At 46.3% G+C, this 26641-nt stretch overlaps 1 protein-coding gene across 7 annotated transcripts in view; it reads left to right on the forward strand.

Moving 5' to 3' along the window:
* Positions 1-26641, forward strand: part of CIT (citron rho-interacting serine/threonine kinase) — a 164229-nt gene that overhangs the window by 125582 nt on the left and 12006 nt on the right. For 3 of the 7 annotated variants that reach the window (XM_079763289.1, XM_079763291.1, XM_079763290.1), the window contains exons 25-42: positions 94-291; positions 968-1161; positions 3711-3846; positions 6297-6401; positions 11335-11475; positions 12077-12184; positions 14025-14187; positions 14440-14604; positions 17702-17839; positions 18376-18556; positions 19157-19248; positions 19750-19854; positions 20063-20232; positions 20951-20995; positions 21439-21519; positions 21649-21784; positions 24124-24263; positions 25467-25559. In XM_079763289.1, coding sequence (XP_079619415.1) covers positions 94-291; positions 968-1161; positions 3711-3846; positions 6297-6401; positions 11335-11475; positions 12077-12184; positions 14025-14187; positions 14440-14604; positions 17702-17839; positions 18376-18556; positions 19157-19248; positions 19750-19854; positions 20063-20232; positions 20951-20995; positions 21439-21519; positions 21649-21784; positions 24124-24263; positions 25467-25559 — 2391 coding nt within the window. The remainder of the gene's footprint in view (positions 1-93; positions 292-967; positions 1162-3710; positions 3847-6296; positions 6402-11334; positions 11476-12076; positions 12185-14024; positions 14188-14439; positions 14605-17701; positions 17840-18375; positions 18557-19156; positions 19249-19749; positions 19855-20062; positions 20233-20950; positions 20996-21438; positions 21520-21648; positions 21785-24123; positions 24264-25466; positions 25560-26641) is intronic. The other 4 variants (XM_079763293.1, XM_079763294.1, XM_079763292.1 and 1 more) reach the window with 3 other exon arrangements.

The raw sequence follows: 26641 nt of genomic DNA on the forward strand, positions 1-26641 counted from the left end.
AGTGTCCCCACTTCAGAAACCCACGGCTCTAGAAGCAGTTTCTCATTTAAAATCTACTTGTGTGGTGTGTAACCGATTGCTTTTATCTTTTAGGTAATCACAGACCTGGAGGAGCAGCTAAACCAGTTGACAGAGGACAACGCTGAGCTCAACAACCAAAACTTCTACTTGTCCAAACAACTCGATGAGGCTTCCGGCGCCAATGATGAGATAGTTCAGCTGCGTAGTGAGGTGGATCATCTCCGCCGCGAGATCTCGGAGAGAGAGATGCAACTCACCAGCCAGAAGCAAGTAAGGACAATAACAGTGTCAGCAATCCCTGGTCCCCTTCAGGTCAGCGTGATGCCTGGTGCATCTCCCCCCGCTTCCAGGGCTGAGCCGGGCCACGGAATGGGTTCTTATTATAACCATGTCTGTGTTTTGAAGGCTTGAGGGTTTTAAAAATGGCTTCTAAAAGTGTGTAGTTCTTCTTCGGTTTGATTTTTTAAAATTAAAACAAGCCCTGGCCAGGTAGTTCAATTGGTTAGAGCATCGTCCTGAGGTTACGGGTTCGATCCTTGGTCAGGGCACATACAAGAATCAACCAATGAATGCATATATAAGTGGAACAACAAATTGATGCCTCTCTCTCTCTCTCTCTCTCTCTCTCTCTCTCTCTCTCTCTCTTTTCCCTTTCTCTCACTCTAAAATCAATCAATAGGAAAAAAAGATAAAAATTAAAAAAAACAAAAACACTTCTCGGGGAGGCTAATGTGAGCCCTTTGCAGTCTCTTCCCCGGCCTTGCTTTGGTTTCTGCCGAGAAGGTGGTGGCAGAAATGGCCCTTCGTCGATTCTCGTCCAGTCCCCTCGATCGGTAGATGAAACAGATAGACTGGGTTTCAGGCTGTAGTGAGAAATGTGTGCTTTTCTGAAACTGATCCAACAAAAGTAACATCCAGGAAACTCTCCCTTGGTACTGATTTGCAGACGATGGAGGCTCTGAAGACCACCTGCACGATGCTGGAAGAGCAGGTCATGGACCTGGAGGCCCTGAACGACGAGCTGCTGGAAAAGGAGCGGCAGTGGGAGGCGTGGAGGAGCGTCCTCGGTGACGAGAAGTCCCAGTTTGAGTGTCGGGTCCGAGAGTTGCAGAGGATGCTGGACACTGAGAAACAGAGCAGGTGAGAGTTTCTGTTTGTAGAGAGCCGATGACAGGTGACCACAGCAGGACCGCCTGAGAGTGGTGAACAGGGTGACCAGTTGTCCCAGCTTTCCCAGGACTGAGGAGTTTCTGGGACAAAGACTTTCAGCGCTGAAACTGTGAGATGCTTGGGCAGACCAGGATGGCTGGTCACCCTAGTTGTGACTATGGTCAGTGTCACCTGGATTCTTGGCATTAGTTGGTGTCCGTATACCCCGTGGAGGACGCGGGAGTCAGAGCAGGACAAATGTCTCAGTGCTTTCTTTGCAAAAACTCTTTCCTCAGGTTTCCTACCATGGTGGCCTTGTAGCAAGACCATCACCATTTAAAAAATATATATATTTTTATTGATTTGAGAGAGAGAGAGAGAGAAACAGAGAAACATCAATTGATGATAAGGTGCCCGCAACCTAGGCATGTGCCCTGGACCTCCTGGTTCATAGGTCGATGCTCAACCACTGAGCCATGCCAGCCATCACCATTTTAATCCTGGTTGTGAGTAATGCTAGTCTCCCTCTACCTACCCGGGGGTTTCTCAGCCTTGGCCCTATTCTCAATGTGGGCTGGATAACCCTTTGTCATGGAAGCTGCTGTGTGCAGTCTGATGTTGAGCATCCTCTCTTGTCTGTGCCCACTTGATGTCCCTCCTCAAGTTGTGACAACCAAACATGTCTCCAGACATTGTCCAGTGACCCCTGAGGGTGCAAAAATCACCCCCAGTTGAGAACAACTGCTTTACAAGGATAATTTAATTTTCTTTTTCTTTCTTCAGAGGAAAAAAGTAGTAAGTCCAGGCAGTCTTCTTCCTCTGCTTTCTCACCTTTGTCCCCCCGGCACAGAATCCCCTGCCAGGCCACGCATGCAGGCTGTGAACTGCATAGCTCGAGGCGTGCCGTTCACATCGAAGACATCACCGATTGGCAGATTTATTAGGACAGTCTCACCACTCACGGCAGGAAAGTTTTGCTCTAACCAAATTGCTATATTACAGCAGTTTGCCCACAGATGGAAATAGGTGTCTTTTTCCAGTTTGCACCAGGGTACCGTATGGGCTAGAGCTAGCCCCATGACTTCCTGTCTGCACAGCTAAATCGTATTTATCCTTCATAACCTCCCTAACATCACCTTCCTCCAACACTTGCCTTCCTGTGATGCTCCTTAAGCAAGACAGCTGTACATAGAAACATCTGTCATTTTGTTGGACTCATTTTGGTATTTTTTATGTTTACTTGACCATAAGAGACTCAACTAAATGTGTTGATGTTACATATAGTCTATGCTAAGTTAAACTAGAAAAGGTTAGAGGCTAAAGATTAAATTTCAAGAGAAATATTCCCTTTTTTGCACATCTTCCCACTCAGGGTATTTGCTGATTGTGAAGGGCTGCTGGTTTGCTTCCCTCCAAACTCTTTGGCCCCCAACTCCTCAGGGTATATTCTGGTTGCATTCACACAGACATCTCCCCCTGCCCTCAAGTCCAGCTCCCACCCTAGCTGTTTCTAGAGTTCTTCAGAAACAATTTTGGAGGTTGGAGGCTGGCTTCAGCATTAGGAAACACACAGCCACACATGGGAGGTGTAATTATGGAATGTGCTTAGGTAGATATTTCACCTATATTTTCAGGGGGCAAGTATAACCCTCCCCCCAATTTGGTGTTATGTGGGATACTGAGATGAGCAAAGTCTAATTCTTAATTTTTGTCTTCAAGAGGCTAAGAGTCTAATGGAGGAGATAACCTATGCATTCAAATGTTTATCACCAAAAATAGAGAGTGGGGTATGTCAGGAAAAATACATTTGTGCTTTGGATACAGAGCAAGGAGAGGTTACTTCTGAGAGCAGAAGTTGGGAGAGATTTTCTGGAGGACACGGCCGTGAGTTTATCCTTGAAGGTTGAGGCAGGTTTGGGTTCGTGGAGCAGGGAAGGGGAGCATTCCCGTGGAGGAGCTTGCTATACGCCCAGATGTGGAAGAGGCAAAACCTAAGACCTCCATGGGAAGGGAAGTGACTTTTCCAGTTTGTTTCTAGTTTTTCTTTTCTCTAACCTTATTTACAGACACATTCACCAGATTCAAGTTTCAGTTTTCGATGAGCACACAGAACACTCAGCATCTTGCATATACATCAAGGAGAGGAAATGTTTGCTTACATGAGGTCTCCCATGATCCTCTGCACCCGGTGGTCCTTCAGCGGGACCTCATTCCATTTCTTCTCCCACTGGAGGGTGTGGCAGTGTTGACGCTCCCATCAGCCCAGTTGCATTGGGAAGCATGCCCTTTCCGTTCAGCCTTTCCAGGCGACTCCTAACAGGAACTCTACTCTTTGAGAGTATTTTTACCCAAGGCCTAAAGTGGGTCAAACCTCCACTCTGTAATAAGTCAGGAAGCAAGGCATAGTTTGGATCAGGGTAGGGCATCTGTCCAGCCTGCAGCCTGTTGGGTTGCTTATCAGGACGAAAGATGGGCCAGCCTCCTTTCTCCAGACTGATGACGACAGCGCTTCTGAGAGTGGGCCTGTGTTTCTCCGGCAGGGCGAGAGCTGATCAGCGGATCACTGAGTCGCGCCAAGTGGTCGAGCTGGCCGTGAAGGAGCACAAGGCCGAGATTCTCGCTCTACAGCAGGCTCTCAAAGAGCAGAAGCTGAAAGCTGAGAGCCTCTCCGACAAGGTCAGTGTCCATCCCTTCTGCCCTTTAGGAAAACATCCTCATTTCCTTCTTTTAGATGGCATGGTTAACAAAAATTCAAATGCAACCTATGGTCAGCATATTACATAAACAGGTATTTACTCATTCCAGTGAAGCCCCACAGGTATGTGTCACCATGGGACATCCTTGGTTGGCAGTCGTGTGGATGGGTGTCGTAGGTACTGGGGCATCACAGCCGTCAGTGATTTCTTAGCATCTCCCTGTCTGGGCCCCTGAGGTCCAACTTTTGGTTTGGACGTACAACTGTCGTTTTCTGGCACTTGATTTCTAGAAGGCTTTATGGACTTAATGTTATATTTACAAAGTGGTATACCAGTGTTTTAGAGACTTTTATCTAAGATCCTTGAAAGAGATTTAGAATAGATACTTCAGTGTTATAGATAACAAAAGTGAAGATCAGAGAAATTTCATATATACCTCATAGACACGCTTTCATACCCACGTACAGTCATCTGAATTTTGTATTTTGTATAACTCTTTGTTATTTCATGACTAGAGGCCCAGTGCACAAAATTCGTGCACGGAGGGGGGGGTGTCCCTCAGCCCAACCTGCACCCTCTCCAATCTGGGACACCGATGGGATGTCCGACTGCCCGTTTAAGCGGGCAGTCGGACATCCTTCTCACAATCCAGAACTGCTGGCTCCCAACCACTTGCCTACCTGCCTGCCTGATTGCCCCTAACCACTTCTGCCTTCCAGCCTGATCACCCCCAAACCACTCCCCTGCCAGCCTGATCGACACCTAACTGCTCCCCTGCCGGCCTGATTGCCCCCAACTGCCCTCCCTTGCCAGCCTGGTCACCCCTAACTGTCCTCCCCTGCCAGCCTGGTCTCCCCTAACTGTCCTCCCCTGCAGGCCTGGTTGCCCCCAACTGCCCTCCCCTGCAGGCCTGGTCACCCCCAACTTTTCTCCCCTGCAGGCCTTGTCCCCCCCAACTGTCCTCTCCTGCAGGCTTGGTCCCCCCACAAGTTCCCTCCCCTGCAGGCCTGCTTGCCCCCAACTGCCCTCCCCTGCAGGCCTGGTTCCTCCCAACTGCCCTCCCCTGCAGGCCTGGTCGCTCCCAACTGCCCTCCCTTTCAAGCCTGGTCCCTCCCAACTGCTCTCCCCTGCTGGCCTGATCGCCCACAACTGCCCTCCCCTGCCGGCCATCTTGTGGCCACATGGGGGCAGTCATCTTTGACCACATGGGGGCGGCCATCTTGTGTGTTGGGAGTGACAGTCAATTTGCATGTTACTCTTTTATTAGATAGGATTACAAAAGGAATTATTTGGGGTCATTATGGAAGATATAAAAACCACAGAAAATAAAGGAAAAAGTGACTGATCATCTGTCACCACTATTGTATTGATAAAGCTATTTGTAGTCTTTTCTTTGCATGACATGTTGATGTGTGCACACAAACATTTACAAATTTAGGTTCTTACTATAGAAATAGTTTGCAGCTTTTTTAAAACATCGTATACTAGGGACTTCCCTTGAGTTATTGAATATTTTTTGAACATGTAGATCTAAAAAACAAATTACATCATTCCACTCGTGTTGGAAATTTGAGCTTCTTCCAATTTTTTTGTTATTTTAAATAACAGTGATGAACATAGATCTTTATGGACATCATGATTATTTTCTTAACAGAATTTTATAGAAATACAATGATTAGATTCAAGGCTAGAGCTTGCCTCTCAGGAATGTTCCCGAGTTCCTTGATACTGGCTTTACTATTTTTTTTTTAACTATGATGAAAATAAATACATTATTTAAAGATAAGTGAACCCTTTTGTGTTTAATTTGAAGAAAAAAAAATTTTTTTTTAATTTGACTGTTCTTAAAATATTCTAGAGCAAAGTCCTACCCAGCCTTTAAGACATCAGGCATCCTGAGACCATCTTTTCTCGATGAACAGGGATTCAGTATGAATTTCTCTTCTCTGTACCTCTTATCAAAATTAACATCTAACCAAGCAGCCTCATTCTTTGTGTGTGTGTCAAGCTACGGCCACTCCCTGCCTTTGTGATTTGATGTGATGTCCTTGAGAGAGCGTGTCTGTCCTTTTACCCCCAAAGCCTCTGATATTATCTTGGGCTAGAAGTAGGTGTTCAGCATATGACTATTGTTTCGTTCAGCCACAGCATGTCAGATAAATAAATTCTTCAGTGGCCGTTCTCTTAGAACTTGTCATAGCTGTATATATGACCCATCCCTTACAAATCACTCCTGTGCTCACACAAAGGACCTCCATAAGGCTTATCTCCACCATGGACTTTTGTGGTAAACTTCTAAAACATAGTGTTTATGTTCTGACCTTCAGAACTTGGTTATTCTTTACATGTGAAGGTTTGTGGATATTTGCAAAAGTCATTAGCATCCAACATTCCTAAATGTGGTATCATGGCCACTTCCCCAATGTCCAGCTCAGTGACCTGGAGAAGAAACACGCCATGCTTGAAATGAACGCCCGGAGTTTGCAGCAGAAACTGGAGACCGAGCGTGAGCTCAAGCAGAGGCTCCTGGAGGAGGTGAGTGGGAACTCCTGGCACATGGGGCCAGGCGGGGTTTCCAAAGTGAATAGTTGTTGTGTTCCGGTGGTCGGGTCCAAATTAGACGTTCAGATTTTGCAATTGGCATTTCGAGGAAGAGTGAAGTGGTCATGTAATACTTTCTTGAAGGTGTTGAACACATTAAAAGAAGTGTCATGAAGGCCAGAGGGCCTCTGACATTTGCACCCTCCCACACGGTGCTTACTAGAGTGGGGAGCCCATGGTGGGTATGTGCCCAGGGGCAGTTTATTAAGTATGTGAGTGAACGAAAATTGCATTAAATTGTTCTTAATATCCAAAGTCTGTTAAGTTTTCAGGTTGGTAGAACATCCTTGCAAATCCATGGTGTACACGGGCAGAGACTTGATTATGTTGAGTACCAAGTTTCATGAGACTTGAATATTCAGTTAATTCAATTAAAAAAAATTATGCCCTGCTTTTGAGACACAAAATGAAAAGCTCCAGTGATCTCTTAAACCCGTCCCTTCTGCTATTTCCTGAACTTTGTAGCAGAAATCTGAACATCGCTTATTAAAATGGTAACTACTTCCCACTCCCAGGCAAAGCCCTCTGTGTTGAATCACTAATGATTTCGCTTTGTTCATTAGAATGGACCAACCAAGACAAATGCACTGTATAAAGATATTTAACAAGAAGCTGGACTTCCGGAGTGTTCTCTTTAACTCATAGTGAGCCTGGCACTTCGATTAACCAGAGTTGCCTGTCTGCTTAATTGAGGGTTTTCTTTTTTAAAATATATTTTATTGATTTTTTTACAGAGAGGAAGGGAGAGGGATAGAGAGTTAGAAACATCGATGAGAGAGAAACATCCATCAGCTGCCTCCTGCACACCCCCTACTGGGGATGTGCCCACAACCAAGGTACATGCCCTTGACCAGAATCGAACCTTGGACCCTTCAGTCCGCAGGCTGATGCTCTATCCACTGAACCAAGCCGGTTAGGGCATTAATAGAGGTTTTATTGTATGGTACCCATAGTTGCCAAAGGGCTCTGCTGGTAGAAATAATATTGCTGTGCTATTAAGTTTGAAAAAATGTGGTGAAAATTGTGCAGGTAAGTATGGAATGTATGATAGAATAATGCTTTAAAAAACATGGGTGGGAGGTTGGGGAAGATCAGGAGACAGAGGTGGTGACGGTTGCACAACAATGTGAATGTATTTAGTGCCATTGACCGGCACACTTAAAAATGGTTAAAACGTTAAATTTTATGTGCTATATATTTTGCCACATGAAATATTTAAATAAACTTAATTATATAGATGAGTGAGAAGTTTACTAAAGGCAGCACTAAAAACACTCTAATAGAAATTTAAAAGTGTACTTGTGCCCAGCCTGGGTGGCTCAGTGGTTGAGCGTCGACCTATGAACCAGGAAGTCATGGTTCAATTCTTGGTCAGGGCATGTGCCTGGGTTGCAGGCTCCATCCCTAGTGTGGGGCATGCAGGAGGCAGCCAATCAATGATTCTCTCTCATCATTGATGTTTCTATCTCTCTATCCCTCTCCTTCCTCCCCGAAATCAATAAAAATATATTTTAAAAACATATTTAAAATATTAAAAAAATAGAAGCCTACTTGGTGGCCAAATAGAGAGTTCTGGTCTTTTATCAGGAATGAATAGGCAGTGTCCCCACTTTAGTACATGTTGGAAACGGAAAGAACAGAGATAATCAATGATGTCGTCTGTCCTATTTTCCTTCCAAAGGAGAGTTGGCCCTGACAGCTCAGTGCTTTGGTCCAAGGTTACATGGTGAGTCAGTGACAATGCTCGGAATAGAATGCTGGAATCCGGATTCAGTCCCCTCACTCTCACTTCTAAAGCACATGAGAACATTTCCAGTTTCCCAGTCTGTACCCACAGACATCTGGCTGACATTGAGTTTGAGGCAAATTTCACTGACAGTTGAAACCATTATGAAACATAGAATGATCTTTATTGTCCAAAATGGGGCTCAGCTCTTTGGCTGTGGTATGCACCCTGCAAGCATGTGACCGAGGGCTTAACCCAGCTATCCTCACCTTAGGCACAGAGACTTGTCAATGCGGCCAGCATCAGAGTCTCAGAGCTGGACGGAATTTTTATGTGTCATCTAGCCCAAGTTCTCAGCACTTGCACCACTGTTCCCAGACTTTACTGGTGGCTCTTTCTCCCAAATCTTTCCTCTTGGGCCCTAAATGGCCTCAGAAGCTTTTCAACATGACACTTTACAGCCACTGTTAGTCCATTAGAAGGAATGCCAGAGATGAAAGTCCGTTTGCTAATCCTGGTGAAATTAATTTCCCATCCAAGCTAGAGAATCCCTCCCCAACATTCCTCACACGTGGGTCTCATTGAATCACGGCCTAAATACAGTGACTTTGGACATCCCAACCCTTTTCTCAGCAACTCGGATTCTCACAGAGTCTTTCTTATTTTGAGCTAGCACTTATAACTTCCACCCACTGGTTCTATTTGGTTGAAACATTTCCAAATAGAATGTAGTCTGATATTCCCAACTGAAATAGCAGATTGATATTGATTACTTGGTTATTAAGCAGAATAGCTGATGTTTAATTAGCACTTACTATGTGCCAGGTGCCTTTCTGAGGCCTTTATATGAATTAACTCCCACAGTCTTGTGACAGTTCTGTAAGGTAACCACTGATGCCATCTACATGGTCTAAGTTGCTCCCACTCCAGATTCACCTTTTCTAAATGGCACATTTCAAGTTTGCAGTGTTCTTTTCTGGTGGATTGATCTTTCCAGAGAGTTCCTAGGAGTCCCGTGGTCTGGAAGCACGGATACGGTGGGGCACCTCCACCTCCCTTCGGACTCTGTAACCTCTGCCCGCGCCCTGGGCTCCTCGGGGGCTTTATCGTGCCACGGACCATTGACCTGTGAGGTCACCGTCTGCCCTTCCACAGTGGGTTTTTTTTGACATCTTTGTGTTGGTATTTATTCAGTGTTAGTTTTTAAAAATACCACCTATTGAACTTCCTCTAGCTAGTTTTCTTCCATCCTGCCAGCCCCCAGGGTTGTTCAGGCTCTGGTTTCTGTCATCTTCCCAGTCTCATGCCACCTCATAAGTTGTGGGACAGAGCTAAGCACATAACTAAAGCCTTCCTTTCAGTCTAACTCTGGCCAGGAATAGCCTCCACTCGCCTCTCTCTGGGAAGCAGGTAAATGGTTTTGGAAAACATTTTATTGATTACATATGTCATTCTTACTTGTTTTTTATTATGGTGACTAAGCAGCCTATTTCTTGGAAAGCTAAGCAACGGTTGTTGTGTTTATTCTAGAAAAAAATCTTGGGCCTGGCTGTCACCAAACATACTCTTGTCCCCAGCATTGCTTCTCTGCTTCCTGTCTCGTAATTAATGTTGTCCTAAGATAATGGGAAGAAACTTAAGAGGGTAATTTACAGAAGAAATCACTCCTGCTGCGAGGGATGGATAGCTCCCTTGAATAGGTTATCTTAGCTGTTCTTCTTTTTCTTTTTTTTAAAAAGTATTTTAGGGGTTTCTGTGGTCGATTCAGAAATTCCAGGTTGGCTCACAGACCAGGTGATTGTATCTCTTGCCTCGTGGGGGACTGATAGGGGAGAGGCTGGCAGAGTAGGTGGGGCAAGAAAGAGCTCCGAGCTGGATGGAGGGAAGAAAGGACAGAGGAGGTAGAGAGCATTGACCTCATTAAGCACCTGCTGTGTGCTCAGTACTGCACTCGGTATGTCCTCCAGTGAGGGCAGGTGTTATACCCACTTTCAGATGAAGAAACTGAGGCTCCGAGAGGCAATATGAGCTACCCTATGTCATATGACTCATCAATGTTAGTATCAGTATTTAAACCAGGGTCTCTCACATTCCACAACCCACTTCCTTTCCTTTGCTGTGATGCCTCAAGGAATCAGGTACAGGTGGAGGGAAGTGAAGTAAGACAGAGATGGTCAGCAAACGGAGGTCAGCGGTAGCTCTCGGCCTGCTGGGTCCGAGAGCATGGACATTGGCCGGTGTCTGCGGGAAAGCCCCGTGGTGATGTGTATTGCTCTTCATTAGCTCTCTGTCCTCAAGTCTGCAGAGGGTGTAGGCCGCTGGGAAGGGCTTTTTTGGGTCACAGCAAGTGTGGTTAGCCTGTAACCCAAGGGTTGGAGGAAATCAAGCAGTGTCTTGTCAGGATAGCTGTTCTTTCCTGCTTTTTACAAACAGGCGTTTTAGGAAAGAGAGCCATCAAACCAGGACCTTTATAGCCTGCCCTATTTTTTGGTTGACTTTCCATTATAAAATTTGGAGAGGTTTCAAGCACAGAACTACATTTCCAATAAACTAAAAACTTTCTCTGGGTTTTACCAACACTTGCACTGAAGCTGGGATCTTCCTCTTTCCACACGTAGAAATATTTCCTACAGTTGTGGCGACTCCGTGCTCATTGGGCCTCAGCCTGAGGAGGACTCTCTCAGTTAGAAGTGATGTGATTCCCCTTGTATGGCCCCATGGCCTGGACAAAGTGATTTCTCCTAACAGCAACTGAGGCTTTAAAACCTAACAATAAGGACATATTGGAACTGGTTGTCAAGGCACAAAGTCACACAGCCTTAGATGTCAACTCAGGTGGCTCACACTCTTAAATGCTGAGTAGCCTTCATTGCAGCTCTGACTGGGGAGCCAGACCCACCCGCCTGGACCTCCCATTACAGTGGGCACCCGGCGACCTGCTGGCCATCAGAGGTTTCTGTGCAGATCCTTTTTAACTGGGCAGGCGTCGTTTTGGGATAGGAGACGGTTGTTAATGCTGGAGTGAGATGATTTCAGAAGCTGCACTCTTGGTGGCAGGCCTGAAATGAGTGGTAATAGGGACAGTGTGGGAACACATGTTGTGAGTGTAGTGAGCCCTTCTCTGGCCTTTCTTCCCACTAGCAAGCCAAATTACAGCAGCAGATGGACCTGCAGAAGAATCACATTTTCCGTCTGACTCAAGGGTTGCAAGAAGCTCTAGATCGAGCTGATCTGCTGAAGACAGAAAGGAGTGATCTGGAATATCAGCTGGAAAACATTCAGGTGAGACCTGGCAAAGGGAATTTACTTAAAAGTTGTCTGCGGAGCCAAAGCCTGGTGGCTGAGAGCCAGCTGGTGAAATGGTCAGTATCTTTATGTTGTGCACTATTGTGTATTTCCCCCCAGTATTTCATTACGAACATTTCCAAATATTCAGAGAAGTTGGAAAACTTCTATAATGATTACCTCTGAGATTCTCGTATTAACCACTTGCTATTTTTACTTTTTCACATGTTTATCCATCCATCAGTCTACCTCTCCCCCCCACCGCCCCCCCCCTACACACCTTTTTGGCTATAAGAATAAGACTAATCAATATTGACTGAGTGTGTTTGTGTTGAATTTTCATATGCTAGTATCCCACTGACTGTATTTTTTATTTTCTTAAAGTATCAAATTTAAAAGTATACAGACAGTCCTCGGGCTACGTCGGACTCGACATATGTCGTTTCGTGGTTACATCGCCATCTCCCATTAATTTATTAAAAAAACAAAGTTCCATCATTTCGACGTATGTACATCTGTACTTTATCTCTGACGTAACCCGAGGACCTACTCTACTTCTTTCTGGGTCTGAGGTTGTTTTTGTTTTGATGAATTTCAGGTTCTCTATTCTCATGAAAAGGTGAAAATGGAGGGCACTATTTCTCAACAAACCAAACTTATTGATTTTCTGCAAGCCAAAATGGACCAACCTGCTAAAAAGAAAAAGGTGGGTCATCGTTGTTTGAAAGGGGGGACTTGACATTTTGCTTGACCATAATGATGATTCAGTGAAAACTATGGTGATAGAGAATCCAGGGAACATTGAAGAAAACAAAATGTACATTTTCTTATTTTATTTTGGGTTGAAATGTAGGTTTTGAGATAATCAGAATAGCCCTCAAAGAGAGGATATCATTATCAACTCTGTACTTTATGTTCATGGCCTTTAAAATTGTATGCCTGTCTCTGTTAAGGGAGTGATTTTTTTTTTTTTTTTTAACCTAAGAGACTGGGAAGATAGCAGAGAAAGGTTTATACATGGGTCTCTGTACAGGTCTCCAAAGGGGGTCTTGCTCATGTGTACGGGACTCCAGAGGGGTTAGCAGGTCACAGGTGTGGGAATTTAGAGAGATTACAGGCCACGTGTATGGGACTCCAGAAAAGACTAGAAAGCACCTGGCCCAGTCGTTTTGATTGGCTCATGAAGAGACTGGGACCCAGAGAGCTGAAGTAACCAGTTCAAAGTGCCTGACCGGACGGTTGCACCCTCCACCAAGGACTGCTCCATCCTTTTGAAGTTGTAGCAGACAAGTTAAAAATTAGCCAAAAAATCTTCCCAAATAAGCAACTATGGGCAGGGTTTCATATAATAGAGATGAACACTGGAAGATTTTTTTCTAGTTGGTTTCAGACAAGGAAGAAAGGACAGAGAGAGAAAGAAACATCGATGTGAGAGAGATACATCAATTGGTCACTCCTGCATGCATCCCAACAGGGATGAACCTGCAACCTAGCTATGTGCCTTGACCGGGAATTGAACCTGTGACCTTCTGATGCATGAGAGATGCTCCAACCAACTGATCTCTACCGGTTAGGGTGGAATTTTTTTTTATTTTTATTTTTTAATAAGCCCAGCACATGCTTCTCTGAACCACTGAAGGCCTCCTTCGAGGTTTGGCCAAGTGTTCTCAGTTCGCAAAGGTCTCTGAGGAGTTCCATTTCCTTCCAAAGGCAGTCCTCCCCCAGAGTAGCAGTGGCAGGGCTTTCACAGAAAAGGCCTCTGGTGACTGGGAATACTGAGGCTTGAAGGGGCACGCGGTCCCGTGAGCCCCATGCTGCAGTTACAGCAAGGATGAGAGCAGCATTCACAAGCACCTCCTACTGAGGGGTGGCTGCAGGGGAAGGAGTTGCTTGCACACTGTGTGACTGTGTTTGTTATGCTTATGATATCTAATCTTTTTTATTTTAGCCGTGGACTGTTATCTGATTATGTCACTTGATGTAGTTAGGGTGTTTCCATTTTTTTGTTTTTATTTTGTCTCATTATTACATGGTTTCCTTTTTTTTCTTCTACGTACAACACATGTCTCCACTTGCATTTTTTTTTTTTGAGTAAGCCCCTAATTCTGACATAATTTTAGCATTCCATTTTTTGTTGCTTCTGTTTTTATAACACTCTTCTCTGTGTCTTGTAACTAAGCATCATGAGACAAATTCAAGGCAAGAGTGATTTCTGAACCATCTCTCCTGACTCCATCCTCCACTTCCATTTTTTGAGGGTAAAGAATCAGGAAATGGCTCTCCTGGGGAATGCTTAAGGAAGAGGTGGTGGCAATCCAAGCATCTTTAAACCCTCTCGGTGAAAGTTTGCGCATCCCTATTTTTTCCAGCCGCTGGAATGGGCTGTGGCCCCCTCCCCTCCCCCTTCACATGCCATTTTTACTAAATCCACTTACAGTGAGTATGCTCCTGGCTTTCGTGGTGTGCTCCTCCCAAGTCAGCGTCCTTTAGCTAGAGTAAAGTGCCAGTTTCCAGGAGTTAGGAGATATCTCTGTTTCCATTGCTAGGGTTTATTTAGTCGACGGAAAGAGGACCCTGCTTTGCCCACACAGGTTCCTCTGCAGTACAATGAGCTGAAGGTGGCTCTGGAGAAGGAGAAAGCTCGCTGTGCCGAGCTAGAGGAAGCCCTTCAGAAGACCCGCATCGAGCTCCGCTCCGCCCGCGAGGAAGGTAGGGCTCCCAACTCTCTATGCAGTGTTAGGACCCATCCCAAGACCAGCTCAGCATCTGTATTTATGGCCTATGAGCTTTCAGTCCAGACACCCAAAATCTGAAAAATTCATGGCATCCTTGGCGTTGCCGATTTGGTACAATGCGTGTCCTTTTAGTTTGGGGGTCCTTGAAAGACAGCCTGGGGCAGTCCATTGGCTCGGCCTCTTGGTGACTCGCTGACCAAAAGGCGTTGGACTGCTCTCTCCCCAGCTGCTCACCGGAAAGCCACCGACCATCCGCACCCATCTACACCAGCCACTGCGAGGCAGCAGATCGCCATGTCTGCCATCGTGCGGTCGCCCGAGCACCAGCCCAGTGCCATGAGCCTGCTCGCCCCGCCGTCCAGCCGCAGAAAGGAGTCTTCAACTCCAGAGGGTACGTTCTCAAGCCATTGGAGTTTGGTTGACATTATTTTTTTCCATTAAGAAATATGGTAAAAATGACAAGTAATAACATTAAGGGATAAAGAGTAAGAATCCAATCTCTCCATCCTCCCAATCCTAGTTCCCTTACCCAGAGTCAGCCATTGTGTTCATCCAGCAGTAGTTCATGGAACTGCATATCTGTTTTATTCATATATTTTATATTATCCTATATAATAAAAGGCTAATATGCAAATTGTCCCCTCCACTAGGAGTTAGACTGGGAGTTCGACCAGGGGGTAGGGCCGGCCGGCCAACCACCCCCAGCCCCTCCCCCCGGCCGGCCCTGGCCCCAATCACCCCCGATGGGACCCACCCCCACCCTGATCAGGGGCGGGGCCGGCCAGCCAACCTCCCATGTCCCCTCCCCCCGGCTGGCCAGCCAGCCAGCCCGATCAATCAGTCCCAATAGGGGTAGGCCAGCCGGACTCCACCCGTGCACGAATTCGTGCACTGGGCCTCTAGTGTAATCATATTTAAAGAGTCTTGAGAAAATAAGCATGTTTTTCTTAGGCCTCTTTTCTTTTATAAATATCAGAGCACACTATGTTATACTCTACAAAACACCTTTCTTCTTTTAGTTAAAATGTTATCAGAGTGTTTCATATGAACACACATGGATGGACCTCATCCTTTTCAAGGGCTGCATAGTGTTCCACCGGGTGGGTATGTGACTCACCTGTTAAACCAGGCGCTGGTGGGGGCATTTTTGTTATTTCCAGTTGCTTGTTGCCATACACCCTGCGCCTCTGGGTGTGGTAGCTGTAGGGTGTGTTCTTAGGAAAGGAGTCACTGGGCTGAAGGTTATGTGCTTTTAGAGTGTTGTTGGTTCATGCGGGTTCATACTCCTACCAGCAGTGTGAGGAGTTTTCTTTATGGTCTCAGAAGCACTCTGCTCACCCAGAGATGAAAAGGACGTAAAGAAGGTGGTTGGAAAGTCTTAGGGAGAGTGGAGTAGAGCTGTGATTTAGCATCATGGTATCACCTTCAAGCCGACTTTTGTCACAAGTATTGTAAATCTTGATGGCATTCTGCTGGTTTCCTTCAATGATGATATCATCTTGTTGTCCCTGTTTACATAACACTGAATCCGTCAAAGAACTTTACCCTTAACATCACTAAAATGGTGGTGTTAACACAGGAAAGAAAGGACCCTGGCTCTGGTGTCTGTTGACAGGGCTGTGGGGAGTGGCTCCCTGAGTACTTTGTGATGCTCGGAGCACTTCCTTCGGGGGCCTTGCACGTGAGCATGTCACTTATTCCTTACAACTTTGTGATGAAGGAAGGGGGGTGATGTTAAGTGGCAAATGTAATTTGTATTCAGAAATTCCTTAGTTTTGTCTCTAGTTAACCAAGTTCTAGGTCACTATTGAGAGGGGGCCTATTAAAAGGAAAAAATATCTTATTAATTTTAACAGATAGGAATGTAAGTGTAAGAATCTGTTTCTTGAGGCTTAAAAGTTGGGTTTTTAACATGAGGTTATTCATGACAGAACTAGACATGAAGGGAGAATACTTCAGTCAGCTTATATATTTTATAATTAGATATTCTTTGATATTCGTGATTTTTAAATTGGATTCTGAAATGCTCTAGATATATATGTTTCACCTGGGAAATCAAAGAATTCATGACTAAGATATTTACAAACGTTTGACTTAAAAGCATGCTTCTTTATGCCCACAAACATCTATGCTATCATTAGTTGACCTCCTACTTTCTTTAAAAACCCCTAATTCCTGGTAACCAGAAAATGGAGATTTTAAATTAGATGCATCTGTTAGTGTTAAAATAGTTTTCCACTATGGTCAATGTGGCTCAGTTGGTGGGAGTGTCATGCGGCACACTATAAGGTGATGGGTTCAATTCCTGGTCAGGGCAATAGGGCACATACCTAAGCTGTGGATTTGATCCCCGGTTGGGGTGGGTACGGGAGGCAACGGATCCATGTTTCTCTCTCACATCAATATTGCTCTCTCTCTCTTTCTCTTTCTCCTTCCCTTCCTCTCTCTGAAATCAATAAAAAATATATATTAAAAAAATTTTTTTAAGTTCCCCTATCTGTAACTAACCTGCTGTAATAATTTTTTAAACAATGTTATTGAGATAAGTTCACATGTCATACCATGTACTCACTGAAATGTATAATTCAGTCTTTTTTGTTAAATTTACCAGGTTGTATAACCATTATATTCTAATATTTGGCTCCATCCTTTTCCCCCAAAAAAACCTTCTATACTCATTAGCAGTCACTTCCCATTTCTCTTTTTTGCCCAACCTCTGGCAATCACGAATATGCATTCTGTCTCTGAATTTGCATTCTGGACATGTCATGTAAATGGAATCAAACCATATGTGGCTTTTTTCATTGAGCATAAAGTTTTGAGATCCACCCAGGTTGTACTTAATTTTTATGGCTGAATAATATTCTACTGCATGAATAGCACATTTGGGCATTTGGGTTGTTTCCATTTTTTGGCTGTCATATATAATGTTGTTATGAACATTTATGTACACATTTTGTGGCTACATGTGTTTTCAATTCTCTTGGGCGTATACCTACAAGTGAAATTTCTGGGTCACCCGGTAATCCTATGTTTAACTCTTTGGGGAACTGCCAGAGTGGGCTCCAAAGTGGCCTTGGCATCTTACATTCCAACCAGCAATGTATGCAGATCCCAATGTCTCCACATCCTCACCACTTATTTTCCATATTTTAAATTCTAGACTTCTTGGGGCATGAACGGTATCTCCTCGTGGTTTTGATTTGTGTTTCCCTAGTGACTAATGATGTCGAGCACCTTTATATTTGTTTGTTGGTCATTCATTTATCTTCTTTGGAGTGATGCTTATTGGGATCCTTTGCTCATTTTTAATTAGGTTATGTGTCATTTTATTATTGCTTTGTAAGAGTTCTTTATATAGTCAAGTTACAAGTCCCTTGTCAGAGATATGACGTGCAAGTATTTTTTCTTGTTCTGTGGGTTGTCTTTCCACTTTCTTGATGGTTTAATTTGTAGCACCCTAATGATTTTTGAAAATTTTCCTCCAGAATTCAGCCGGCGTCTTAAGGAGCGCATGCACCACAATATTCCTCACCGGTTTAACGTGGGACTGAACATGAGAGCCACAAAGTGCGCTGTGTGTCTGGATACCGTGCACTTTGGACGCCAGGCGTCCAAATGTCTTGGTAAGAGCAGTGGTTGTATGTTTGCAGTGGGCACCTGTGTATCTCCACCTAAAAAAAAAAAAATCTATCCTTTTTTCCCCATTTTAATTTCCTCATCAGAGTACATGCATTTCCAAGCTTTTAGTTTCAGTAGGAGGATGCTATTTTTCTCTTGTTGGAGGAGTGCGTTTATACCTGTTTTTGGCTCATGTCTCCAACCTCCTGTACAAAATGCCTTGGGCTCTGCTAATTTCCAGCCCCCTTTCTTCAGGCTGGTCTCTGCCTACCATTAGGCTGTGTGCTTGCTGGCTTCCACTGGAGCGTGCACATGTGTCCTTTACACATTTGTCTGTGATAGCCTGGGAGAGGCCGGAACAACTGGACTGAGAGCACTGGCTCTCTCATTTCCCGTCTCTGTAGAGGCCTGGCTCCTGGGGAAGCTTAGGGGTTACCTGGGTGACAAGGCCAGGCTGACAGGCCCGCAGGGGTTGGCGGAGGAAGGGAATGGTCCAGGATCAGCCACGCGAGTTTTCAGGTTGTCCCCTGCTTTTCTCTAGAATGTCAGGTGATGTGTCATCCCAAGTGCTCCACGTGCTTGCCAGCTACCTGTGGCCTGCCAGCCGAATATGCCACACACTTCACCGAGGCCTTCTGCCGTGACAAAATGAATTCCCCAGGTCTCCAGGCCAAGGAGCCCAGCAGCAGCTTGCACCTGGAAGGTTGGATGAAGGTTCCCAGGTATCGTTGCCGGGTGGCTTGGGCTGGTGCTGGTGAAGGATGGCAGAATATGCCACCCCCAAATATGCCACTCTGGGATAAAGACTATTTCGAACTAAAAGCTTTTGAAAAACAGCAGGTGCAAGGACACTCTGCCCTCCCCTTCCTCTTCCTGAAAGTCGGAGATAAAACTCCCTGTCAGAGCTGCCCTCCCTGCACCAGCAGGAAAGAAACACTCCGATCTCATGGCTGCCCCTGTGCATTTCAGAACTTTTCCAAAATCACTGCTCTTGCTCAGCCTAGAATACAAGCACTTGGGCCTCTCAGCTTTTTGGGTCTTTATTTTCTTATGGAGATACCCAGGCAAAATAAGATGTGTTTGCTTTTCTCCCGTTCATCTTCTGGTATCAGTGGACTCCTGTGCCAGCCACAGAACCTAGAGGGGTGCAGGAAGTTTTCCCTCCCCCGTGCTGGCATGGAAGGACGCAGGCCACTTCCAATCCTGGTGTTTTCTAGAGAACTCTAGGGATGTCTTCTCTGGCATCCCTCCCCACCCCACCCCTTCCTCCCCCTGATTCCTCTGAATTTCAAACATTTCTTCTTTTCCATCTGTTTTCCCAGGAATAACAAACGAGGACAGCAAGGCTGGGACAGGAAGTACATTGTCCTGGAGGGATCCAAAGTCCTCATTTATGACAACGAAGCCAGAGAAGGTAAATTAGGAATTCAGGGGATTTCATTGCACGTGGTGGACCCAGGGCTCCCAGGCTTGGCGTGAAGGCTTTGTTTTTTTGGACTGCGCTGCAAGCCTTCTACAGTTTTCCATTTTTGAAAATTAAACACCAAGTGACTTCACTAAAGGTTATTGGTCCGATACTCACATCTATAGGTCTCCCCTCTGAAGACCCTGCAGGGTGCTGCCCTGAAGATTCCACCTGCTAACACACCTTCCGAGAACTTCTGCCTCAGCCAACTAACCCATAAATCCGCATCGTCATCAGAAAGTTGACTGTGCTACTCATCTGACACACTTTATTTTTTTTATCTTCCCTCTCCGCCTTCTCTGCACACCCTTCCCCTCCTTTGTTCTTGTGTGCCTCTTTCCACGCATACTGTCTCTCTCTTTCTCTCTCTCTCTCTCTCTTCCTCTTTTCTCCCCTTGTTCTTGTTCCTGTTCTTTTGTTTTTCTTTCTGCCCTTCCTCTTTGCACCAAGCTGGACAGAGGCCGGTGGAAGAATTTGAGCTGTGCCTTCCCGACGGGGATGTATCTATTCATGGCGCCGTTGGTGCTTCTGAACTCGCAAATACAGCCAAAGCAGGTGAGGAGAGCAGGGGCCTCCCCCGGAGGTGGGCTGGGCTTGCTGAGTCCGTGGGGGCAGGAGGGTACGTGGGGGATTGGCCCGCACAAGGGCCCAACCTCCTGAGCTCCCTGTCTTAGCCGTGAAATCTCTGAAACCTCAGGGCCATCCCTTCCGGCGGGAGTGGGGAAATCCACACCCAACCCTGTGCTCTCTGTCGCACTCCTAGATGTCCCGTACATCCTGAAGATGGAATCCCACCCGCACACCACCTGCTGGCCCGGGAGAACCCTCTACTTGCTAGCTCCCAGCTTCCCCGACAAACAGCGCTGGGTCACCGCCTTAGAATCAGTTGTCGCAGGTGGGAGAGTTTCTAGGGAAAAGGCAGAAGCCGATGCTGTGAGTATGAGCGGGCGCTAGGGCTTGTCTTTGTGGGCTGACGCGGTGGGGTCCTGGCTGTCATGCTTTCCCTCGGGCTCCCTCTCGGAGGGGTGGTGGCTCCATGAGCGGAGTTCTGTGGGGACAGAGATACAGGCTCTCAGGTGGCTTGTCTGGGCGTCACGGGCCCTCTTAGAATGGGCGGCAGCACCGCTAGCCACCTCTTAGTCATGGCAACACAGCAGCTCATGGACTTAACGGAAATCCTCTCTCTTGTTTACTCTGATGAGTTTATTGGGTTTGAAGGCTTGAGTGTCAAGCACGCTGGCCATGTAGCAGCACAAAAGGCGGCCTCCAGCCATGTCTACTTCAGGCAAGCTTTTCATAGCCTTCTCAATTGCTTCGGCACGATTTGCTCTTCTGTAGGCAGGTTTGAAATGCCACTCATCCTTAAGATGTTAGAGACGTAGGTGTGCCTTGATTGGCAGCAGCCCCCCCAAAACTTTTCAGGATATGAACAGGGCTCGTTGCTCATTGGCATTTTCTCCACCAAAGACCAAACAGCGCTTTTCAAACACTTATCTCCTAATAAACACTCGAAATATTAGCAACCGGAATCCTTACCCACGAGCCTCCTGATATCAGGAGCTCTGCTCACTGGGTAGACTTGTTCAGTGACCTGTTTCATCGTTACCCGTGTACACCTTTGACTGAATCCACGTTACTCTGTGTACACCAGGGCCCTGGCTGCACTCCCTACGGGCTGCTGCCTGCATGGGTTCAGGTAAAGAGATTCCGAAGCTTGTTGGTTTGCTGCTGACTCTGGGCTTTGCACTTTTGCTACAGCCTGTAGGGGAAAGAACCTTCCATGTGCTCATTAACCCTTTGCAGGTACATCTCTTTAGCTTCAGCTTATTACCCAGAATATTTTCTACATCTATTACTAATATACTCATTTACGTCTGCGTCCAAGCGGAGTTCTAACTCCAATGCTAATTAACAACCACCCCAGAGATAGCGGTAAGACTCGCGTCTTGCCTTTTGAGCTCAAATCAAAATATGAGGCAAGCCAAGAGCAGAAGTGTGTTTCTGAGTGTTTTCAGGAGTAACTTGCCTTTCTTTCTGGCATTAAGCTTCTCTCCAGTCTTGCTTTTGTCTCTGGTCATGAAATAGTTCAATCTCACCAGGTTCTTTTTTTCTTTCTTATTTTCTTTCACATATGAAAAGAAATTGCTTGGAAACTCCCTGCTGAAACTGGAAGGTGATGACCGGCTAGACATGAACTGCACACTGCCCTTCAGCGACCAGGTAACGGTGTTTTCTGGACAGACGCCGTCAAGAAAGAAAGGGCTGTGTCGGCTTTGTGCCTCTTCCTGTTTGGTTGCTATGGTGACGTGACGATGCTTCTGTTCTGCCCTTGCACTTCTGCCCTTGCAGGTGGTGTTGGTCGGCACCGAGGAAGGGCTCTATGCACTGAATGTCTTGAAAAACTCCCTCACCCACGTCCCGGGAATCGGAGCAGTCTTCCAAATTTATATCATCAAGGACCTGGAGAAGCTCCTCATGATAGCAGGTGGAGGCCAAGGACATGGTGCTTTTTCTTCACTTTAGGAAAACTGTTTGAAAGCCAGGTGTCATGCTTGTGAAACCGGAAGGCAGGCCCTCCTGGGAGCAGGATGGAGCGGAAGCAGCTCTTCTCTCTGTCCCTGTCTGTGCCCAAGCTGATGGCTCTCTTGTTCATTTTCGGTTCCCTGGGGGTCCGGTGTAGCACAGACTGACACCCCCAAGGAACTTCTCACCATTGTGACAGGTGAAGAGCAGTGAGCCTGAGGCTCACTAACGTCAGACCTTTGTCCTCATCGCATCATACCCTGGGAGCCACAGCCTTGTGAGAGGTGGCCTGCTCTTGTCTGCTTTGTGACTTCTCAGAGACCCTTTGTCTAGATTCACCACTTGTTAGGCTTTTGCCACATTTTTTTTCTCTCTTTCTGTGATACACAGACATGCTATCACTTTTTTGGACTGAGAGTTGCAGCCAGTTCTTCAGCATATCACCTAAGAACAGGGTATTCTCTCACATAACCAAGGCAAAAATGTTTTTTTCTCCTTTGGGTACTATTTTTTTTTTTTTAAAAAAAAGGAAAACAGTAATTTATTGGCTCAATGTTCAAAACATCCACAATTAGGTCCTGTTTTAGACACAGCTGGGTGGATCCAGGGGCTGAGCTAAGAAGGGCTGGACTTTTCTTGGTCTTTAGCTCCTTGCTCTGCTGCTTTGTTTCTTCTTGTTGGCTTTCCTCCCTCCCTCCCTTCCTCCTTGACCTTATTCTTTAAAAAAAACACACCAAAAAACAAATATATATATATATATATATATATTGATTTCAGAGAGGAAGGGAGAGGGAGAGAGAGAAACATCAATGATGAGAGAGAATCATTGATCGGCTGCCTCCTGCACGCCCCACACTGGGGATGGAGCCTGAAACCTGGGCATATGCCCTGACCGGGAATCGAACTGTGACCTCCTGGTTCATAGGTCGATGCTCAGCCACTGAGCCACACCGGCTGGGCTCTTTGATCTTACTCTTTAGAACAGTGTTAGGTTCACAGCAAAATTGGACAGTACAGCGATTTTCCATAGGCCCCTTGTGCGCCCCACACACACACACACACACACATACACACAGCCTCCCCCCTCTATCAACAGCCCCACCAGAGGGTACATTAGTTACAAGTGATGAACCTGCACTGACACACCATTGTCACCTAAAGTCCATAGTTTACATGCAGGTTGCTCTTGGTGTTGTATACCTCTGGGTTTGTACCCATAGGTTGTGGCACGGATCCTCTATGATAGCATCATACAGAATAGTTTCACATGGTACCATTATGAATTCATGGAGTTTAACCTTTGCTGGAATACAGTGCTCTGATATACTGCCCATAGTCAGATTTTATCTGTGCCCCCATCCTGGCCTTTAGAGTATTTGTTTAGAGTAGTGATCCAGTCCGGATCATTCACTGTGTTTAGTCATGTCTCTTTAGTCTCTGTTAACCTGAGTGGATCCTTAGCCTGTCTTTTGTCTTTCATGACATTGCCATATTGGAATTGTCTGAGTTTATCTATACTAATAAAAGGGTAATATGCTAATTAGACAAGGTCGACCGGCCATCTTCCGGATGTCCGACTTCCCTCCGGACAAAGCCATGGTGGTGGGGGCCAAGGCAGAGGCAGTTAGGGGCGATCAGGCCGGCAGGGGAGGGCAGTTAGGGGTGAGATCAGGCCTGCAGGGGAGGGCAGTTGGGGGCAAGATCTGGCCAACAGGGGAGGGCAGTTGGGGGTGAGATCAGGCCAGGAGGGGAGGGGAGTTGGGGGCGACCAGGCCTGCAAGGGAGGGCAGTTAGGGGTGACCAGGCCGGCAGGGGAGGGCTGTTGGGGGAAGGCAGGCAGGTGAGTGGTTAGCAGCCAGTGGTTGGGCCTAAACTGGTAGTCGGACATTCCCTGAGGAGTCCCAGATTGGAGAGGGTGCAGGCCGGCCTGAGGGACACCTCCTCCCCCTGCCCCCATGCACGAATTTCGTGCACCAGGCCTCTAGTAGTTTTTTAAAATGTTCTCTCATTGTTCCTATCCCATTCTTACTTTGGTGGGGAACATGTTTGAAAAGTATAGTTCACCTTCTCCAGTTTTCTGCCTACAGAATGTTTTTTTCTCCCTAAATCTTGACTAAGAGGCGAGATGTTTTCATTTGAGATCTGAAATTTGGACCTAAACTGTGTTTATAGGAATTCATGGAAAACAGTCCATCTGTGTGGCCTTGCTGGCTTTTGTTTGTGAATAGAATTAGAACTGCCATCCTATGTGTTTGCTTAATGTCCCCAAACTGACCAAGAAGCTGTTCCTTTTCCCCTCAGGAGAAGAGCGAGCCCTGTGTCTTGTTGATGTGAAGAAAGTGAAACAGTCCCTGGCACAGTCTCACCTTCCTGCCCAGCCAGACATCTCGCCCAACATTTTTGAAGCTGTCAAAGGCTGCCACTTGTTTGCTGCTGGCAAGGTATGCTCTACTCGGGACCTCAATGTGCAGAATGTTTCACTAATTAATTTCCAGGTCTTTTTTTCTAATATAAGCATTTAAGGGCTACACATTTTCCTCTAACTACAGTTTTAGTTGCACCTTGTGTGTGTGTGTGTTTGTGTGTATAATTGATTTCAGAGAGAAAGGGAGAGGGAGAGAGAGAATCATTGGTCGGCTGCCTCCTGCATGCCCTACACTGAGGCTCGAGCCCACAACCTGGGCATGTGCCCTTGACTGGGAATCGAACCCGGAACCCTTCAGTCAACAGGCCAACACTCTATCCACTGAGCCAAACCGGCTAGGCTGCACCCTGTAAATTTTTGTCATTCTGCATATTTTAAAATTTCTTATATTTATCTGTGAATGATGAGTTATTTAGAAATGTGCATCTTAGTTTCCAAAAATTGGTTTTTAAAAAATTATAAGTTAATTTCATCATAATGTTTGAAACATACAAAAAATATATGGAGTATATATGTAAATTATAAAATTATAACACCTAATACTGTTGTAAATATCTACATACTCTCTATCCAACCCAAGAAATAGAATATTGCCAATAATTTTCATTTTCCTGTGTATTCCTTCCCTAATCCATCCCATTTCCCTCTGCCCACCCTGCCAGCCACCTTCCTTTCAGGACTGTTTTGAACAATCAGCTTCTTTTCACTCTTGGTGAAATGACAAAGATCTCGGTGTAGGAGGTGAAGTAAGAGGGATTCAGCTGTTCTAGAAAAAGTTTTAATGTAGAACTCTGTACACACAGATCTTAGCTAAGAACTTTTCTTTCTGGGCCAAAACCTTCTCTAAATTCTTATAGCAATGTCTACTGCCTTTCCCCGCCCTGGGGGTGTAAGATAACACACACACACAAAATGCTTGTGGGGGCAGGTGGGTTTCCTGAGCCTTTCTCTGCGTTTCTGTTAAATCAGGGGTTCTCGAGCAGGGGGAGCCTGCCCCCCGGGATGTTGGGCAATGGCTGGAGACATTTTTTGTCAAACTATTGGCATCTACTAGGCAGGGCCCAGGGTTGGTGCTGAACATCCCACAATGCACAGAAGAGCCCCTCACCACAGAAGTCACCTGGTCGAGGGCTCAGCAGTGCCGAGGGTGAGACCTCGCTCTTTTCCCGCAGTCACTGTACACACCAGTGACACTCCTTTTTCCTCCGATGCCTTTCAGATTGAGAACGGGCTCTGCATCTGTGCAGCCATGCCCAGCAAAGTCGTCGTTCTCCGCTACAACGAAAACCTCAGCAAGTACTGCATTCGCAAAGTAAGTCTTGGGCCTGGTCCACCTGCTCTGCCCACGCACTGGCGTAGAAAGCGTGCTTCTCAGGGAACAGCGCGTGTCTGTCCCTTCGCCTGCCGTCCTCTCGCCGGGTGACCTTGGAGAGAGACCCTTCCTTCCTGGAGGAGGCTCCAGGCCGCTGGTGGCTGCACGTCTCCTCTCACTTGCCTCCTGGTCGTGAGCTGCCTCTCCAGCCAGCCCCGTGAAGCCAGCCGTTCGTTCAGGTGGAAAGGAAGGTGGCTGATGGAGAGAGCAGGAGAAAAGGAAAGGGATCTCTGAGAAGCTGCCGTCCCTGTGGCACTTACTAGAGTCTTTCTGTCCTGGAAGTTCTATGCGTTACCTCGGAAGAGCCTTTGCCCGCTGTGCGGGCGGTGCAGGCAGAGCTGGCTCTCCTCGGAGCAGCGGGGTCATGAGGCTGACCGCAGGCTGGCAGGGTGCCGGCGGGCCCTTCCCGGCCTCGCTTCGGGAGAAGGCTGTCTGTCGTCCCAGGGTAGGATGTTCCACCCAATAAGCCCGGTTTATTTCAGGCTCTTTCATGATTAGTCTCAAAAGTGAAAGGAAGGGTGAATAAACCAGGGTCGTTCCTTGGAGGGCCTGTCCACCCTGCGTGGGCTGTTGTTAGTGTAGGGTGGGTTTTTACTGAGCACCTACTGGTACCAGACACTGAGCTGGCTCCTTTACAAACACGTTTTGCAGCGATTCTGAGAAGCAGGTGTGGCAATCCCCAGTTTCAGGTAAGACGATTGAGGCTGGCCTTGCGAAGTTACACAGTCGAAACCAAAACTGAACTTTGATTTTTCCAGCCATTTCACATTGTCATGCTGCCTAAAAGTTTCCTTCCACGTAGTAGGTGGTCAGTGAATAGTTAGTGGTCAGGATAATGCTGATTAGAGTTTGAACTGTTCGCTTCAGGAGAATTCTCAGAAACCATTGCTTCTTCCTAATTCCTGGCCACCATTTCGAATAAGCATGCCTGGGTTGCTGGACCATCAGGATTGGCCTGAAAGCAAGCAGCAGCAATTAGGAAGCAGATAATTCAGACAGAGGACGACAGTGATGGTGATAAT

This window comes from Cnephaeus nilssonii (genome assembly GCF_951640355.1).
Source record: "Cnephaeus nilssonii genome assembly, chromosome: 22".
In the NCBI taxonomy this organism is placed as follows: domain Eukaryota; kingdom Metazoa; phylum Chordata; class Mammalia; order Chiroptera; family Vespertilionidae; genus Cnephaeus; species Cnephaeus nilssonii.